Here is an 18939-nt window from a genome sequence, read left to right on the forward strand (position 1 = left end):
TTGTGAGGATTAAATGAGACAATTCGTGTAAAGTACTAAACACAGTACCCTGCAACATGGGACCAATTACTTCCCTCCCTGAACCTCAGTTTCTTCTTTGTTAAATGGGGATTATATGAGTTTTGCATGAGAGATAATCGATACAGAAAAAGAGATAATGATAGTAGATGAGATAGTGGCTATAAGCAAAGCATCCTGCCTGGTACTTGACATTACTAAAATCACTCAATAATTGTAACCATTGAGTATTATTGTTGCTGGTCTGATAATGATATTCGAGGGACATAATGAGGTTGATGGAATTTGCTGCAAACTGGAACTGAGGCCCTTACTGATTTAAACCAGGGAGGCTGGACCTTGATGTACCATTTAAAAAGCAATCTGCTGCTGGTGACTGCAATTCACCACCCTCTAAGTCTTCAGTGGCCACCTGGCAGAGCAAGTGAATTGCTGCAAGCCCGTTAATGAGAAGCAAGCTGGTGTTTGGGAAACCTGTAAAATTACTATCCCATTACTGTGCAGTTAGTGCGCCTTTCATCTGCTGCCCAACTTCCCCAATAGATATGCTCTCTCGGTTTCCTAATTGTCTAGAGGCTTTGATTTATCTGGCAGAGGAAGGAGGCCTGAGAGATCTGGGCAAAGTTCTGGGAAGGAGGCTTTAACAAATGTCTGTAAGACCACAAGGTGAGAGTCTGGCCCAGGACAAGGCATGCAGCCAACTGTGGCTAGCAGTATGGCTTCCCACACAGATAAGCAGTGTCTGCTGCTAAAGGCAGGTCTTGCCCACAGGCTGGAGGACAGGCCCTGGGTACTAAGGGATGTCTGGGAAAGGATCTGTGAAACATTCTTCCTAGCATTCAGAGCATCAATAGGCAGGTCCTACTCTTCCATACTTGAAATTCCACTTACCTGCTTATTCACTGTGATCTAGTTAATACCTATATTTCACCTCTCAACTACTGACCCATTCATTCATATATTACTCATTCCACAGATATTTATGAGGCACCTACGACATGCTAGAGATACATCAGGGAATAAAAGAGATAAAATCTTGTCCTGATGGAGCTTAAATTCCAGTAGAGACATTCAGGCATGTAAAAGTATATGTAGACTATATTTGAAGGTGCTAAGGGCTGTGTAAAATAAGGCAGGGCAGGGAAATAGGACATGCTGGAGGGAGGGGCTGTGACTTTAAGTAAAGCTGAGAAGGTGCTGAGAAGGTGATATATGGGCAAGACAGGAAGGGGTGACGGCCTTCACCTGCTTTTCTGAAATGACCACACCACCACAAAAAGCAAGGGAAGCCTTTTGTTTGTAAGAGCATTCAGGACTTATCTGCCCTTGCAGTCAACCTCTTTGTGCCTCTAAGCTCTGTGTGCTCACAGGTGGGATGTGGGCCCCCAGGGAATGCTTGGAGAGTGACCACAACTGAGAGGCTTGGGGTCAGAGGTGGCCCGAGCAGGTCCTCACCTCCTCCAGCCGCCGCCTCTGCTCTTTCTGCTCCTCAATGCGCTTCTGACGCTCGGCCAGCAGCTGCCGCTTGTGCTCCTCATTCTCCCGCTGCTGCTGCTCCAGCTGCTGCCTCCGTAGGGCCTCAGAACGTTCCTTGTTGGCCAGCTGCAGCCTCAGAAAGTCCCTCCGCAGCGTCGACTCCCCTGGCAGATTCAGGATGGAGCTGTGGGTAGGAGAGAGTGATCAGGATCCCACGTGGGGCAGGGGCCATGGCTACCAAGAGGCCTTGGAGGAGGAAGGCAGGACAAATGATTCACCCACACACAGGGAAAGAAGAGCACAGGCTCCTAGATCCTCCGCTAATTCAATCATTCACCCCAAAGAAACAGCATCAGGATAAGAGACCTGCCTCCCTTTCAGTACGACTGTGGCCAACAAATGCTGCCTCCATCCATAGAGGGATGTCACATTCTCAGAGTTGTCACCTTCTCCAGGACTGTCCACACCACTCCCTCATCCTTGGGACGTGGCAAAGATTTGTTTTTAAAGACTTTAGCCAGTGTGCAAGCCATGAGCCCCAGACTGGATTATTTTCAATAAAAATGGACAATGGTGGGCAACAAGGGTACTCTGCTTAGACAAGCACAGATTGGCCTCACCCACACCACCCCCTCACACCAAACCCCATGAGGCAGAGGCCAGGCTGCTCCTGTGAAGCCACGATGAGCTAGCGATGGAAAACCCTTGAGTCAAGGTCAACACAGAGCCAGGATCTGAGCCCAAGCCTGCTGAGTCCAAGTCAGGGTTTGCCTGACTGTACCACACTTAAAGGGCTTGGTTTGGCTCTGGCCACAGCAGGTGCAGCTAGGACTTCAACCCAGCTCATTGGTTCCTAGATTCTGTTTAGGTAACAGTTTTGTCTTCTGTAAAATGGTGGTTGTACATGAATGTGTGTGCATGCGACAGAGATCGAGAGGACATAAATAAGTTCTACCTACTTCGCTGGTGGTCCTGGGCTGCCCTGCTCGCAGGTGAACAACTAAACGTTACAGACTCCTTGATTCTGCACAGATGCCTAAGAGGGAGCTAAGAAATGACTTCTGTTTATTCAAACCTAGCCCTTTTAATCTTTCTGGAAGCGTCCATTTGAAATAAATCTATTAAACACATATTTACGGAGCACCTGCTATGTGGCAGTCACTGTAGTAAGCTCTAAGGATATGGCAGTTGCTAGATAAATTCTCCCTTTAAAATTATCTTCTTATGGGACACACATACAAATAATTTCAGGTATTAGTAGGCTCTATAGAAGACTAAAATTGTAATTGTTTGAGTGACAGTGGCGGGGAGCTGAGGTAAGCTTTGAGGCCTTACTTTGGATGGGTGGTCAGAAAGACCTCTCTGGGAAGGAAGCAGTTGATGAAGGAGGAAGAACATTCCAGGCATAGGGAAAAGCAAGTTTAGAGGCCTGAGGGGAAAACAGGTGTGCACCCTATTTTTGAGCAACTGAACACCAGCCTGGCTTCCCAAAGCAGAGTGAATGAGAGGGAGAAGGGTATGAGAGGAGGTCAGAGAGATAGGTGTGGGGCTGCGACAGCCATGCAGGCACGGGAAGGTTTTATGCAGAAGAGCAACATGAGCAGATGGGTTTGGCTGCTGAATGGATGACCTAGCGAGGGGTACAGGGGCAAGCACAACAAGTCGGACTGCTGCTGCAGAGTGGTTCTGGGGTCGAGACACCACCCAGGACGAGAGCAGAGGGGATGGAGGAGGGAAGGAGCATTTGGGGATAGAGGTCACGAAGCCTGTGGACAGATCTGACATGTGGAGTGAGGGATGACTTGCAGGTTCTGTCTTGGTGGCTGGGTGACGGTGGTAACGAGAACAGGAATGAGGAATGCTGAGGGAGGAGCAAGTTTGGTGGCAGTTAACAAGAGGACCAAGGATCGGTTTTGGAGAGTGGTTAGTGTGCTGTGTGAGATACTGCCATGAAAAGACATAAAAAGGCTTTGTTCGTGATGTTCCATAGACAATGCTTGGCGTCTACTCACAAGCCTTCTCTAAAACTTAGAGCCTTTGTGTCAAACTCTAAAACCCCAAACGATGGTGCTTATCTACACAGGCCACTTGCCCTGTGCAAAGGGGAGGGACTTGGGAACCCAGCCTCCCATGCACACGAGGATGCTCCATTAATATTAATTGATATTGAATCAATGTCAGAAGATCTGAGCTGTGTTAGTGACTCAATCATTAACTCTGTGTGTGACCTGGTTGCAACCCTTAGGCTGTCGCCTCATTTCTAAAATGAGATAACCATTGTCCTTTTCTATTTTTCAGGGTTTCATGAAGATTAATTAGATACGTCCATAAAAACAGGACTTGGACTTAAAGTATAATAAACAACAACAACAGGACTTGGAACATAATCTTCAGCATGATATAATGACATGTTATAATTATAGAAGTGTTAAGGTACGGCTGGGCTGGCTCCCTGAGTGACTCCTAATATGCAGTTTAGCAAGTGTTAGAAAGACAGGGTTTCTCAGTTCTACAGGAAGTGGTCAGAAGGCTGACACAGTAAGCTTTTGGGTAAGCTTTTGAACACTGGTGTACAACTTCTCTGAAAGCAGGGCGTTTGGTCCTCTGCCTTTCAGGAATGTTCATTTTCTATGTCACTACTTGGCAGTCATCTTCTTTATGCAGCTAAACCGGGGGCGGCCAACATGCTATGTATCAGATGGTAGGAAAGAAGTATTCGGTCTTTGACCTTGAGGAATCCTGTGGCAGGTGAAGAGAGAAAAACTGGGTGGCTCTGAAAGCTCAGTTCCATCTTCTTATAGAAGCTTAGCAAGAATCCAGCTCAGTAGTTCTGAGTTAGCATAAAAAAAGAACACATGGTATCTGGCTCATTCTAGCAGTGGTGGCTAAGCTGGCCCCTTTTCTGGTCAGAAAGCTCTCCCTCAGTGGCACAGGAACTGATCCTTCTGGAGCATTAGGGTCCACTCCTTGGATGGCTTGAGGAGGGAGGCTACACCTCAATGAGTCTTCTGCTTGTGCAATTCCCCCCAAGTCTTACTTCACAGGTATACTGCATGGCACCATGGGATGTGGGCCTGCCCTCCTTGACTCACCAAGCTGAATTCACTCACCTAAGAGATATCCTGGCAGTGCAAGCACACTAACCTTAATTATTTATAAACACAGACTAGAAGAAAGTCAGAATCAAAGTCAAGTGGAATTCAAAATGTAGGCATGACAATAAAACAGCCCTGGATTCTGAGGTCCAACAGGTGGCAACAGGAATGGCCCAAAAGTATTTGTTTGGAGTTCATCTCTACATATAATTTGATTTTCTGAAAATCACTTTCTCCTGGATTAGGCTGCAATGAAAATACCAAGGCATGTGACAAGGACAGTGGTTACCCGAATGGGCTTCTCAAAGGTGTGAAGTAACAAACTGAATAACGCAAGTCCAAAAATACCACTTAGGTCTCTAGAAAGTTGCAGTTTTAAGTATTTTCAGTCCTGCATTGCCCAGATAATTAGCCTTCTACCCATTCTACATGTTACATATGTAAGAAAACAAGCTTTTAAGATAGAGACCATAAATCTTGGGGGACAAGATAAAGTATATGCTGATTTCCGCATTTTCGTAATGGTCTGCCTAGGGAAATTTTCCCAAATTAATGAGTATGTTCATGGGCAATAAATTAAATAAGACCACCCTGGTGGATTCTTAAAAACGAACCTATAAATCAAAAGGAAAGTGAATTTCACACAAGCACAATTCAGAATGTGAACATTAGAAGACTTGGCTTTTGCTCTCATACCTGGGCTCTCCTGAGTCATTCTCCTCCTCTTCTTCCTCACTTCCGCTGTACTCATACTCTGTCTCATCTGAAGAAAGATCCCAGCATGTTAGTGCACAAAAAGATGCTATGGCTCAGTAAAGCCCAACCCCGTCTCTTATATATAAATAAATAGACACCCAAAGAGTCGTAGTTAACACAGCGCTGGAACGGTCTCCAGGCTTGTGATTTAATGGTTCCCATAAGTATATGAAATTAACCACATTCAAGGCTGTCTTGGCTGACTCTAGATATCTGTCCCCAGTGCCTAGTGTTCACATGAGAAGATAAGGAATTAAAAAATATTGTTTTAATTTTTTTATTAATTTAATTTCAATTAAAAATAACTTGTTTGGCCGGGCACGGTGGCTCATGCCTGTAATCCCAGCACTTTGGGAGGCTGAGGCAGGCGGATCACAAGGTCAGGAGATTGAGACCATCCTGGCTAACATGGCAAAACCCCATCTCTACTAAAAATACAAAAAAAATTAGCCGGGCCTGGTGGCGGGCGCCTGTAGTCCCAGCTACTTGGGAGGCTGAGGCAGAAGAATGGTGCAAACCCAGGAGGGGGAGCTTGTAGTGAGCCAAGATCGTGCCACTGCACTCTAGCGTGGGCGACAGAGTGAGGCTCTGTCTCAAAAAAAAAAAAATAATAATAATAATAATTTGTTTGTGTTATTCCCACTATAAAGCCACCCATATCAAACCCATTGGCCCTTTGTAACTTATTGATGGTATTAACCATTTTTAAAGTAGGATTTTATTATGACTTACATGGACTCTCGAACTGTCTTTAGATTATTTTGCTAAGTGCAACAAAGAAACTTTTGACAATAGGTGCTATTAAAAATATATAGTGGCCGGGTGCCGTGGTTCACGCCTGTAATCCCAGCACTTTGGGAGGCCAAGGTGGGCAGATCATGAGGTCAGAAGATTGAGACCATCTAGGCTAACACAGTGAAACCCCATCTCTACTAAAAATACAAAAAAAATTAGCTGGGCGTGGTTACAGGCACCGGTAGTCCCAGCTACTCGGGAGGCTGAGGCAGGAGAATGGCATGAACCTGGAAGGTGGAGCTTGCAGTGAGCCAAGATCGCACCACTGCACTCAAGCCTGGGTGATAGAGTGAGACTCCATCTCAAATATATATATATATATATATATATACACACACACACATATATATATAATATTTAAATATATATATATTTAAAATTTAAAAAATGTATATATATATTTAAAATGTGTTTTGATTGATCCACTAGGGACAGTCCTTTAATTCAGCAAAATGGGAAGCAGTTTACATGTGAGAATGAATAAGATTGAGGCTTGCTTCGGAAAAGATCAAATCTAATATGTGAGATGAGTAAATATCAGAGCCTTCATGATTGTGAAGAAAGGGAAGGAATATTTAGTGGGTATCTCCCACGCCAGTCACTACTGCTAGATATTTTACTCTGTTCTCTCATTTAATTTTCATAATAACCCTCCAAATTAGTGTCTATTTTTCAAGCGAGAATACTGAAATTACAAGAGGTTAAGTAATATAACCAATGTTATCTCATTAATAAAAGGTCAATCTAGGATTTGGATTTAGAATTCAATCCAGAACTTTTCCAACTTAAAAACCAGTGCTCTTTCCAACATATTATATGCTAAATAGCAGTACATATAAAAAGCAATGAGATATCAAAGAAAGGAACAGCTAGTGCCACTGGTCATAATGGAGGAAGAGACTTGAAGTCTTTGGAGAAAAAATGAACTGGGCTTTGGAAGGTCAGTGGCCCTTCTCCAGGCAGTTAGCAGCTGGCACTTGTGGGAAAAGGACACTCTAAGCAACATATCCACATGAGTAAGGCTGGCAGTATTACAGTGCATAATATGTTCAGGTAACAATGAGCTGTGAGTGGTTAGGTGCCTGGGTGTGAGAAAACCTTATGGAGGGAGAAAGGCTGGCAGGGATGAAATGGCTCACTGATTCTTATAAATGCCATGCTGAGAACTTTCCTATTGGCAATGAGGAACCCTTGGAGGGGCTTTTAAGCAAGGGAAGGTGTCACATTACTCTTATCTCTTCATAGCTGTAGGTTAATAATTACAACCTTGAAGACATTTGCACATCCCTAAAAAGAAACTGAAACTGCAATTTAGTTATGTTACCACCAGGAGGCAGTAGTCACACAGTGAGAATGCTCAGATTTGATAAACATGCCTTGCTTTTCACACTAGCCATTAAAGAGATAATGAAGGAAAGCCAAAAGTTTGATGAGTTCAAGTGTATTTTTTAAATCACAACTTAGCTTCATACATTTAGGTATGTATGAAGCTTTCAGGCTACTTATTTTTAAAATATTAGTTCACCAAAATATAAAGAACCTGCATAAAGTATTTTAATACTCCACCCTAAAAATGAAATATTCCAAACTTTTTCAAAATGAATAAACAGATTTCAAAGTAAAACTGCAGAAATTTTATCTAATAAAGGAAATTACAGCAAGGAAAACAAGCACACAATTATTCCAATTACTTCTACTCTCTAGGGTAAATCCTTCATTTGTCAGGCTTCTCAATTTAATATTTAATACTTCACCAAAATTTGGTTTTGACTGCTTTTATATTACTGGGTTAAATTGGCATGTGTCAGCATATGTTAGGGAAAAAATGTCAGGTTGAAAAAAATCACAAATAATGCAAAATAGAATTGCTTTGATTGATTCTACCAAAAGTTGGTCATAGAACAACTAAGAAAGTGAAAAGTAATATTACAGCAAACTAAGTCATTTGACTAAACTGAACAAATGGAATTAGATCTCATTTGATCAAACGCCATTCCTTGGGGAGCAGACAAAAAGGAGACTAGAACTGTGATTCTGGTGGCCCTAAGCCTAAACAGGCTTAGATTCCTTAAATTACTACATAACTCTTGAACATACCTATTCCCAAGAATCTTACTTTTCCACTCTGCAGAGAACAAACACATTAAAAATGATCTATCTTCATGGCATGGTGAGTTCTGAGTCACATTCCAGAGTTTGTGCCCCCCAAAATGTGGAAACAACCTGAGGCACAGGCTTCAATCTCTCTTATTTATGCCCCAGAGGGAGATGGGTCATGAGTTCTCACAAAGTACTCTGAGTAAGTGATGAAAAAGTATGGGTCAATAAGTAATTGCCTACATAAGAATAACTGATATTTACTGAGTGCATCTATGTCCTGGACATTATGTCAAGCATTTTAAATGCATTACCTCATTTAATCTTTGCAACTATTTGAGGCAGTAGATATTATTAGTATACTCTCAATCTTATTTTAAAGATGAGAAAACTGGAGTGATGTTCACATAACTGATAAGGGGCAGAGTTAGAATTTGAACCCAGAATATGAATCTGAAAACAGTCTGAGCACCTAAACTATGCTATATATTCACCGTATAATAAAATGTCCTTTTGAGAGAAGTTAGCATTTAATGGTTGCATGTCTGACACACTGCCCTAAAATATGCCCTTAAAAATTCTGACTTCATGGAGTAGCCCAAGACCACCATGGACAAGGAGCAATTGAAAAATCAGTCCTGGAACTTTTGAGTTTGACCTATGTATTTCTCTTCATGCCTAGTTTCTCCAGCTTGGGCTGGCCTCCCAGCTCCTTAGGGTCTAATTGACATCTTATTAACTGCAGATGAGCCGCCGTTTTGGCCTAGTTTCACAACCTCCCACTCTTGAGTCTAAGCTGATCATACACTCCTTCAAGTCCCTGCTAGCTGCATAAGAATTCTTCCCTGGGGCTGGGTTTGGTGGCCCATGCCTATAATACCAGCGCTTTGGGAGGCTGAGGCAGGAGGATTTCTTGAGTTCAGCAGTTCAAGACCAGCCTGGGCAACACAGTGAGACCTCGTCTCTACTAAAAATCTAAAAAAATATAAAATCAGCCAGGCATGGTGGTGTGCACCTGTAGTCCCAGCTACTTGGGAGGCTAAGATGGGAGGATCACTTGAGCCCGGGAGATAGAGGTTGCAGTGAGCACTCCAGCCTGAGCAACAGAGACAGAGCCTGTCTCAAAAAATAAAAATAAAAAAAGTGCTGGGTGGGTGGCTCATGCCTATAATCCCAGCACTTTGAGAGGCTGAGGTGGAGGATCCCTTGAGCCCAGGAGTTTGAGACCAGCTTGAGCAACAAAGTTAGACCTCATCTCAAAAAAAAAAAGGAACTCTTTCTGGAACCTTCACTGACATTCTCTCATCCTGCCTTAGCCCTCTGCTGATCTTACCTCTCCAATCCAGTCTCAACTTTCATACTGCTCACCGCCCCCACCGCTAGTCCCCAGCTTGTGTTATGGGTATTAACTGCAGAGGCAAAGAAGAAAGGAAATGCAAATAACAGAAAGGCAGCCTCTGTCTTGTCTGTGGGCTACCCTCCGCTACTGCCTCTGAACTGAAGAGGGGAGAGAAATGGAGAGGAAGGAAGCAAGAACAAGCACATCACCATGTGCCTCCCCTCCCATCCTCAGTCTCTGGTCTTCCTCTCTACTGTCCACTCACCACACTGTTAATGATCAGCTTTCCAGCCTCACACTGCCTTTCACTGCCATCCTCCCAGCAGCAACCCCCTCCTGCTGTCTACCCAGAAAGCCCTCACTGCTGTCCTCTCCATTTCTCTCTTCCCATACTGTAACTTTCCCTACCTCAGCTAGCCATTAAACCTGCTCCAGACCATGCAAGTTTTTACCTTGGTCATGGTGCAGTCAATATGCTAGTCAATCTCCAAGAACAAATTTGTCTTCCTTTAGAAAGGTACTGTTTCCTCAACGATAAATCCTATGCCAGAGAGGCACAGGGTAGGGGAGTGCTGGTGAGAGATACCATACCAATGATTATGGCAGCAAGCGCACAATGTAGTAGAAATTAATGGTGAACCTTAGCCATGACTCATGAGTTGTTAATTGGAAAGCAAAGTTCAAAAGTGATTCTGAAATTACTGGTTTCAAAATTTGCCTAATCAAAATTCACTTCACCATATAAGAATCTTGCTCATTTCTACAAAATGCACTCCCCTTACCCATCTAACCTTAGTTTCACTTTTCTTTGGCTTGCATTTTGTCTCATTTGGCAGCTCACCTCAATGTTCCCTAATATATAGTATTAGCATACCATTTCTATGCTAGTTAAAAATGTAAGCTTCCATTCAAAAAGGTAGGGTGCAGCCTGAGACTCCAAGTTTGGACTCATGTTCTTTCAATGATGCAGTGAAGAGACAGTGACATATAAGAGCTAGAGTCACAAAGATGTGCTTTTGCATATATAAAATAAAGAAGTGTGTTAAATGACCTTCAGCTCAAAATCTGATGTTCCATTCAGCAAGTATGGCAACCTAATGATCTATCACTGCAACTATAAAAAAATTATTTCTGACTTCTAAATAACAGAATTAGAAATGAGCCTCAGAGCACATAAATTTAAATGTTGAAGAATGTCAGTACAGAAAAATGTCAACTAGATGAATTTTTTTCTTTAGGTTATCTGTCTTCTGTAGAGTTTTAGTCTTCTAAACATGAATATTAATTTGAATTAAGAAAATCACTTGTCATATTAAAGTACTTCATAGTATCATTCAACATGACTTTGTTCAGTGCCTGGCAGAGGTAATGTTTCTTGCAGTTCTATTATTTTTCATGAAAGATTCTACTTCGATAGTCTCACGCCACTGATGCCCAGAGGCTGTGGTCTCAGAGACAGCCCCTCACACTAAAGAATAATGCAGGCCCATTTGAAATCCCCATTGTCACCTCCAAATACATCAAGCGCCCATGATTCACTCCATCTTTTGTTTCTGCTGCTGAAATACAAATGTGCGTCTAACCTTTTTCTCCTCGCTTCTTCTTTGTTCTATCAATATGGTCCTTGAGTTGAATGCGGACCTGTCGCTCATTAGGTTGGTCTCGTATAAATGGATGCTTCATCAATTGTTCTGTTGCTGGTCGCTGGCTGTGATTCTTTACCAAGCAGCTCTCAATAAATGACTGGAATTTTTTTGACCTGCCAAACAAAAATGAATCCACAGATAAAACGGCGATCCAAAGAAAAGCAAATGTGTAATTTCTGAAATGCTGGGACTTTTTCTTTTTTTAAGGTCCAGTTGGCTGGCATAGGGATCATCCACTAATCAGAAAACAGTTGTAGCACTATATTAGGCATAATGGGTTCAAAGGCATCATCATCATCAACGTGCAATTGAGGTAGCAGAAGGTAGTTATGCACATGAAAGCATTTTTGCACAATTTATATGTAACATTACATAGCAGACCAAAAGGACGCAGGGAAGAAAAAGACCCCTATGGGAATCACATCTAGAAGGGCTATTGGAATAAGGAAACCATAGCTGGGCCTTTAAAAATTAGGAGAAAATCATTCTGGGGAAAGGATAGTTTCGATATGTAGGAAATCAGTGAAAAACTCAGGCTAGGATGAGAACAATGTATGTTGGGGGACACTGAGGTGAGCCACTTAAATAAGGCAGAAAATGCAAGCTGGAGAAAAGTAAAACCAAGGTTGGATAGGTAACAGGGAGTGCATTTCATAGAAATGAGCAAGATTTTTATATGATGAAGTGAACTTTGATTAGGCAAACTTTGCAACCAGTAGTTTCAGAATCACTTTTGAACTCTGCTTTCCAAGGAATAAGAACATATAAGAATATGTGTACCTTTGTCGTTAACTCAAGGACTTAGACATTTAACTTTAAAGAATTAAGTTCACACCCAGAGGCAAATTTATCTTCCTCTAGAAAGGCAATATTTCCTCCAAGATAAACCCCACGCCAGAGACCTGGCAGGGGAGAGCTGGCGAGAGATACCATACCTACGATTATGGCAGTAAGGCCACAATGTGGCAGAAATTAATGGTGGACTTCAGCCGTGATTCATGAGTTAAGCACGCATGTTCTTGCTGAAAGTTCCAAGAAATTGTTCAGAGTCATCAATAATTAAGCTTATGACTCTATAGCATGCTTTTCCAAGGCACTCCAGGAGACCTTGATGAAACTCGGGTCACCCTTCCTGTCCTGCCCAGAGCAGGAATGATCTGTTTTGTGCTCTCTGTTGCTCTCCTGCGGTGCACAGGGGAGATACAGGAGTGGATCCCAGGATTGAGCCTTTACCCGGCAGTCCCTGCATACATACTCTCCAGGCCTGAAAGGTGCCCTCACCACACAGAACACAATGGGGAGCATGTTCTTCAACACTCAAACATGACAGGGCACTTTTGTATGCACCACTCTCTAGTACTGCCCTGGTCAAAGCAGTTTTTCACTTTATTCCATGTTTTTAAAGTACTGAATCACTGGTATTTTTTTTTCCGCTCTAAATTTCTAAGCTACATTCAAGCTTTTAAAATATTTTACCTAGAAATAAAGGTAGCCTACTGTGCTTGGGGTTGCCCCAGGATGAATCAGCGTTGGCCACACTGTGGACTAGAAATAGTGACAGCAGGACACTCTGTGTACCTCCTTGTTAAGTGCTTCCATCCATATCCTTGCTTCTTCACACTGAAAATCATCAGCAGCATCAACGTGCCTGAGCCATCTTTGTATCATGAGCACACTACCCTGAGCTGCGTGTTTGGTGCATGAGTGAATGCATGATGAAGGTTCTGGACAAGAGCTGCAATATGGCCACCTTCAAGTCTGCACTTTTGAGGGACAGAAAGGGAGGTTTGGAGAGCGGATATTCTTCTCTTTCTCAGATCAATCAAATAAATCTGTGGAGGCATAAATATGATCTCATCTAAGAAGAAACCTTGCCAGAAAAATGTAATGAAATAAAGGACACTCCTAAGGAATGAACTGAGGAGAATGAGGCTGACCTGCGTGAAGATATAAACAAACTCCATACAGTACTTTTCCAGGTAGAAAAATCAGTATTAAAAAGATGAAAACAAAAATTAAGTCAGAAAGGTATGAAATATTTACAAGGAATATAAATGGCAGTTCTCTTTTTCTTGCTGGCAACTAGAAGGAAGTGCTTATTTTATTATCATTATTATTATTTTTTTAGATGGAGTCTTGCTCTGTCACCCAGGCTGGAGTGCAATGGCATGATCTCAGCTCACTGCAACCTCTGCCTCTCAGGTTCAAGTGATTCTCCTGCCTCAGCCTCCTGAGTAGCTGGGACTACAGGTGTATGACACCACACCTGGATAATTTTTGTATTTTTAGTAGAGACAGGGTTTTGCCATGTTGACCAGGCTGGTCTCAAACTCCTGACCTCAGATGATTCGCCTACCTCAGCCTCCCAAAGTGCTGGTATTACAGGCATGGGCCACCGCACCTGCCAGAAGTGCTTGTTTTTTATAAAGTGCTCAACCAACTATTTTTTTTTCTATTAATTAGAGGTTGATAAATAAAAGAAATCACATTCAATTTAAAAGTAAGATCCAGATTTAATAGACTGTACAGTCTATTCCCTGATATTGGCATCTAAAAAAACAGTCAGAGAAATCTCCAGATCTCCAGAATGGAATAGTGTTCAAGTTTAATGAAATTAGTTATTAAACAGAGTACTTTTTCCCAGTATGCCTTGCTGGGAGAAAAAACTCAGAGATATTCAAGAGAATAACTTTGGGCCTAAAAGATGGGCCCACTTGTGCAGAACTACAAAGCTGGTAATATATTTCATATCTTCTTCAAGTGGCACCCTTTGAAGAGAAAATAATGTTTACTTAAAATGAGTCTTCAAAGAAGGATTCATAGTGTCTTAAGTTAGCATGACCAAAGAATCAATGTGCTTAATTACACACTTATTTAAGAGTGAAAACACTTCACCTATGTTGAATATTACCTCACTGTTTGCTGAGTGTTCTAATGAGTTTAAAGTACATTTATATAACTTTATTGCTTGAATCTCTGCTGATAGTAATTTAGTTCTGTCTCTTATAAAATAAAAACACCTAAGGTTAGTAAAACTGATTTCCCAAGGGTTGGCATGGAGAAATAAATGGTAATGATTGGTACCTACAGTCTGATAATACTAGTTCTACTATCAGAGTCACTAAATACTTTATCTTCCCAGATTGAACCTGTTTATATGTTAAATTGTGTTGGGGGAATTCAAAATGCTGGAAAGATTGTTACATTAGCTATTATAATCAGTTGGGTTAAAAGTTTTTGGTAATCATCAGACTCCCTAAACGCAATTTGGCCTAAAATTTGCATTGGCCCTGCCCTATTTCCAAAAGCTACCCTCTTCCTTTACTTTGAGTTGCATCACTTACTAACTTGGACAAATTACTTAACTTCTATGTGTCTCAGTTTCCCTGGCTGCATTCAATGGGGATATTATTAGTACTTAACTCAAAAAAAGTTATGATAAGTGAATTAATTCATGTAAAATATTGAGAACAGTGCCTGGTATCATAAATGCCACATATGTGTTTGTTATTATTATTATGATGACTATGATGACATTGCCCCCAGCAATCTCTGAGCATCATTGGGCTTAAGGAACACAGCATCCGCCTTTAGGACTGAGGAGCAGAAATCCCCACTTCTGGCCAGGTGCGGTAGTTCACACCTATAATCCCAGTGCTTTGGGAGGCTGAGATGGATGGATTGCTTGAGGCCAGGAGTTCGAGACCAGCCTGGGCAATATAGCAAGATGGTCTCTTTATAAACAATAGAAAAAAGTAGCTGAGCATGGTGGCATGCACCTGTGGTTCTAGCTACTGGGGAGGCTGAGGCGGGAGGATCATTTGAGCCCAGGAGTTTGAGGCTGCAGTGAGCTATGATTGCACCACTGTACACTAGCCTGGGTGACAGAAAGAGGCTCTGTCTCTAAAAAAAAGAAATACTCATTTCTGTTGAACTAAGTAAACAGAGTTCTTTAAGGGAATTATTTCACGTACGGATTAAATAGCTTAGCAGGAGGAGTCAACTGGGCTGTTATCTCCAAGAAGCCGGCACAAAAAGGTTAATTTTTAAAGTCTGTGTAATAGTTTTTAGCTGGATTTTAATAAAGTCCAAAGTTCAAAGTCACATTACTACTAAAATATTCAGTCTAGTAGAAGGAATTTCTGATATTGGCTTTGTATTATTATTATATTTAGAAAACACACACACACACACACACACACACACACACACACAAGAACTTTGTCATATCTCAAAAGTCTGACAACCCACCAAGAATCAGAACTGGTGCCTCATACAATAACGGGGGTGATTTTTAGCCTTGGAGCAAAAGCAGGAGGCTGGGTCCAGGCTGGTTCTCCCAGTAAGGAGGCTAGAACTCGTGCAAATACACCACTTAGCCTCACTGGGCCTGCACACCTGCATCCGAAGCATGAGTGGCTTGGACCAGTGGAACTCGTACATATAAGCAGTTATGATTTTTCTAATGATCTCAACTGAGTGCTGCTTTGCCTGTGTGGGCTCTTCAAATTTAAAGGGCACATGAAAGATTCACTGTCTTATACTTAATGGAGCCATTCCTATCCTTCTCCAGAAAGTCCTGGAGGGAAGCAGTGACACTGAGTATACTTGCGAGGGCAGGTGAGTGTGGATGAGCAGGGTGGCAAGAGAAGGGAGGAGAAAATCTTTTGAAGGAGATGGTTTACCCCTGCGAGTGGAATCTACCCATGCACAAGGGACAGGAAGAGAGAATGGGAATCCCAGTCTTGCTATTCACTTGCTGATGCTGATATGGAGGTAGAGGGTGAGAGTATCTTTGGTTTCCTCTGATTCCACTAAGGTTACAACCCTCCCAGACAACTTATTATTAAATGGCTGAGCTGCCTGAACATTCAGTGGTGCCCTAACTTCATCATCCCATACCACAAAGGCCTCTCCTCATCATACCAATAGGGAAGGAAGAACTGGGCTCCTGTGAGTGGTGGTGGTCTCCTTTCCCTCCACGATGACAGTGGAAAGAGCAGTGCCACTGCCTTTATTTCTCAAATCTTGAAGGTACAAGTTAAAAAACAAAAAAAAAGTTCACACTAAGAGACCAGTTTATGCCTTGTATGTTGTAGACTCAGTCATGTTGAAAATGATGCTTTATTCAATGTTTGCCATGAGAAGAGTTCATGGCCCTGTCTCAACAATGGCGCCCCCTTTGGTCAGGTGTTGATATATACACTGAGAACAATGCATTTAACCCGGTAACTCATTTAGGTAGAGAATAGCTGGAAATAAAAGAACGTTTTGGAATTTTGTCTCTTGGTCGGGGGAGGGAGTCTTTTCCTTTTAAATAATTAAAATAAAAAACATAAACAAAATGTTTCATTTCCTCTCAAACACTAGAGTCTATTAAAGGAAACCCTAACTTACTTCAAATCACTTTGGACCTGCGCTTTCAAGATAAAATACTCTGAAGTGTTTAAATATTTTCACTTAAAAACTGGTGGAATTGAACTGCAGAGAAATGGGAGCCATGTCTGCTGTCAAGTATCATGTGCCTGGAGGCTGCACCACCACCTCTACAAAGGCTGGGATGGAAGTGTGAAATGGCACATTATCAGGGCTTTTGTTTCCCCAGTCTCTCTCTAACAATCAGGTTACTTTTCCTTTCCCTGTCTGACAATATGGGACTTGTTCCCATAGCTTTCCTACTCAGTTTTCCTTACACATCAGGGAAAGGTGTGCAAGGTGGCAGGATGAGATGAAATTGGCCTGGACTTCTCAGTGTTTCCAAACTTCTCCTGCTCCCTCCAGCATTATTAAAATTAGTTGTTGTCAAAGGTTTGAAGCCGAAAAATCAGCCTGCAGTGTCCTAAAAGTTTGTATTTCTCAAACAAGGTCAGCACACCGTTGATCTTTTTTGGGTCTCAGTCGGTGAAAACCGACACTGTAGGGCAAGGGCTGTTCACTCACTTTTCTGTGGGGTCAGGTAGGTCACAAAAAGGGGTGGTGCAGACCATGGTTAAGATGAAAACAGGAGATGTGGCCAGGCGCGGTGGCTCACGCCTGTAATCCCAGCACTTTGGGAGGCCGAGGCGGGCGGATCATGAGGTCAGGAGATCGAGACCATCCTGGCCAACACGGTGAAACCCTGTCTCTACTAAAAAAAAAAAATACAAAAAATTAGCCGGGCATGGTGGCGGGCGCCTGTAGTCCTAGTTACTCAGGAGACTGAGGCAGGAGAATGGCGTGAACCCGGGAGGCGGAGCTTGCAGTGAGCCGAGATCGCTCCACTGCACTCCAGCCTGGGCGACAGAGCGAGACTCCGTCTCAAAAAAAAAAAAAAAAGAAAAGAAAAGAAAACAGGAGATGTATACTAACCAACTGACACCAGCTTCTGAGTTGGGGGGAGGTGGCAGCTGGAGGAGAAGGACGATCACTTGTCCTAAATGGGAGAAGCAGCTAGCATCTTTGCAGGCAGTTCACTGCATCTTTGCAAGAAAAAGGCCAGAAATCTAAATGTAATGCTCAATTGACAGATTTTTAAGTGTTGCCGATTAATACACATATTTTTAAAACAGGGTATATGACCATAGTTTGACAGCCAAATACATCTATGGAGGGCCAGTTTGTCCTCCTCTATGGAAAAGCTCAGAATACGTGTCCTGCAGGAGTAAAGGGAGACAAGGAGAAGATAGGGCAGGGAACAGGGTAAGTAAAGCCCACTGTATACACCAGACTCAGCTCAGATGTCAAGCAGGAACCTAGCAGAGGGCTTTGTAGTGTCACTGTCACTTCCAGGGAAGAGAACTGAGCCAGTCCCTCTCCCCGGGAGTCTGATCCAGGGAGAAGAGAGGAAGCAGGGTGTTGGGGTGCTTTGCCGATCACATGATGTATGACACCCAATGGGAGGGCTGTTGCTGGGGAGAGAAGGGTTGTCTTGCACCACAGTGACCCTCTGCAGAGGAAGGAGGAGCAGGGAACGCTCTGCCTCCTTGTTACCAATAGCAACTCTCACTCCCCTAGCAGGGCCCGGCAATTCTGAGGCTGCCATCTCTTTTCTGGCTGTTTCCTTCCCTCTTTCTGTGCAGTGTGCCCTTTCCTCTGTTCCACCAGGGTGGCTCTCATTAGTAGATGACTGGTGATAATTAAGGCTGCCCCATGTATGGTAGAGGTGAGCCTGTGTGTGGGTGGATGGGAAACATGAGGACCCCAGTCAAGCGCCTGATCATGAAGGGCTATGGAAAGGGGCAGAAGGATCCTGTCCCTCATGGTCTCACTGCCCAGGACTTATCTCTAGAAAAAGGATAGGAGGTCACAAATAGTGCAGGAATTGACCTCAGGCCATGAGTAATCCGAGATTCAAGAATGTATTAGGGAGGATACACCATTTCCATAGGAAGAAAGGAGGAAGCAATGAATTTTGGTTATGGAATAATAAGACACAAAGATCCCAACTATATAATTATCCCAAAAAAGTCAAACATCCAACATCTGGCTTAACCTGTAGAACTGTTTCCCAAATGTCAGTCAGTCATATCCTATCAACATAATTTTTGCCGTACCTCACACCACTCATACTAGTATTCATGTAGTAGTTTCCTTTAAATTAAGCCACCGTTTTATGTAAGTTTATTAAAAGGAAAAGTTAAATCGCTGCCCCAAATAAGCCAGTATCACCTGCCATATGTGAAAACAGTAGTAAAGACAAAAAAACTGCAAATGCTCATACACGTGCCAGAGAAATAAT

At 42.7% G+C, this 18939-nt stretch overlaps 1 protein-coding gene and 1 long non-coding RNA gene across 19 annotated transcripts in view; one reads left to right on the plus strand and one right to left on the minus strand.

The window, feature by feature from the left end:
- The window catches only part of LOC129532356 (uncharacterized), a 151913-nt gene extending 146051 nt beyond the window's left edge, over positions 1 to 5862 (plus strand). The window contains exon 4 of the long non-coding RNA XR_008678055.2: positions 3793 to 5862. This is a non-coding gene — a long non-coding RNA (uncharacterized lncRNA). The remainder of the gene's footprint in view (positions 1 to 3792) is intronic.
- TNIK (TRAF2 and NCK interacting kinase) overlaps positions 1 to 18939 on the minus strand; it is a 398334-nt gene that overhangs the window by 94456 nt on the left and 284939 nt on the right. For all 18 annotated transcript variants that reach the window (XM_019024032.3, XM_063704353.1, XM_055381466.2 and 15 more), the window contains 3 exons: positions 11160 to 11335; positions 5286 to 5352; positions 1474 to 1678 (listed from right to left, as the gene is read on the minus strand). In XM_019024032.3, coding sequence (XP_018879577.1) covers positions 1474 to 1678; positions 5286 to 5352; positions 11160 to 11335 — 448 coding nt within the window. The remainder of the gene's footprint in view (positions 1 to 1473; positions 1679 to 5285; positions 5353 to 11159; positions 11336 to 18939) is intronic.

Source organism: Gorilla gorilla, chromosome 2, assembly GCF_029281585.2.
Source record: "Gorilla gorilla gorilla isolate KB3781 chromosome 2, NHGRI_mGorGor1-v2.1_pri, whole genome shotgun sequence".
Lineage (NCBI taxonomy): Eukaryota > Metazoa > Chordata > Mammalia > Primates > Hominidae > Gorilla > Gorilla gorilla.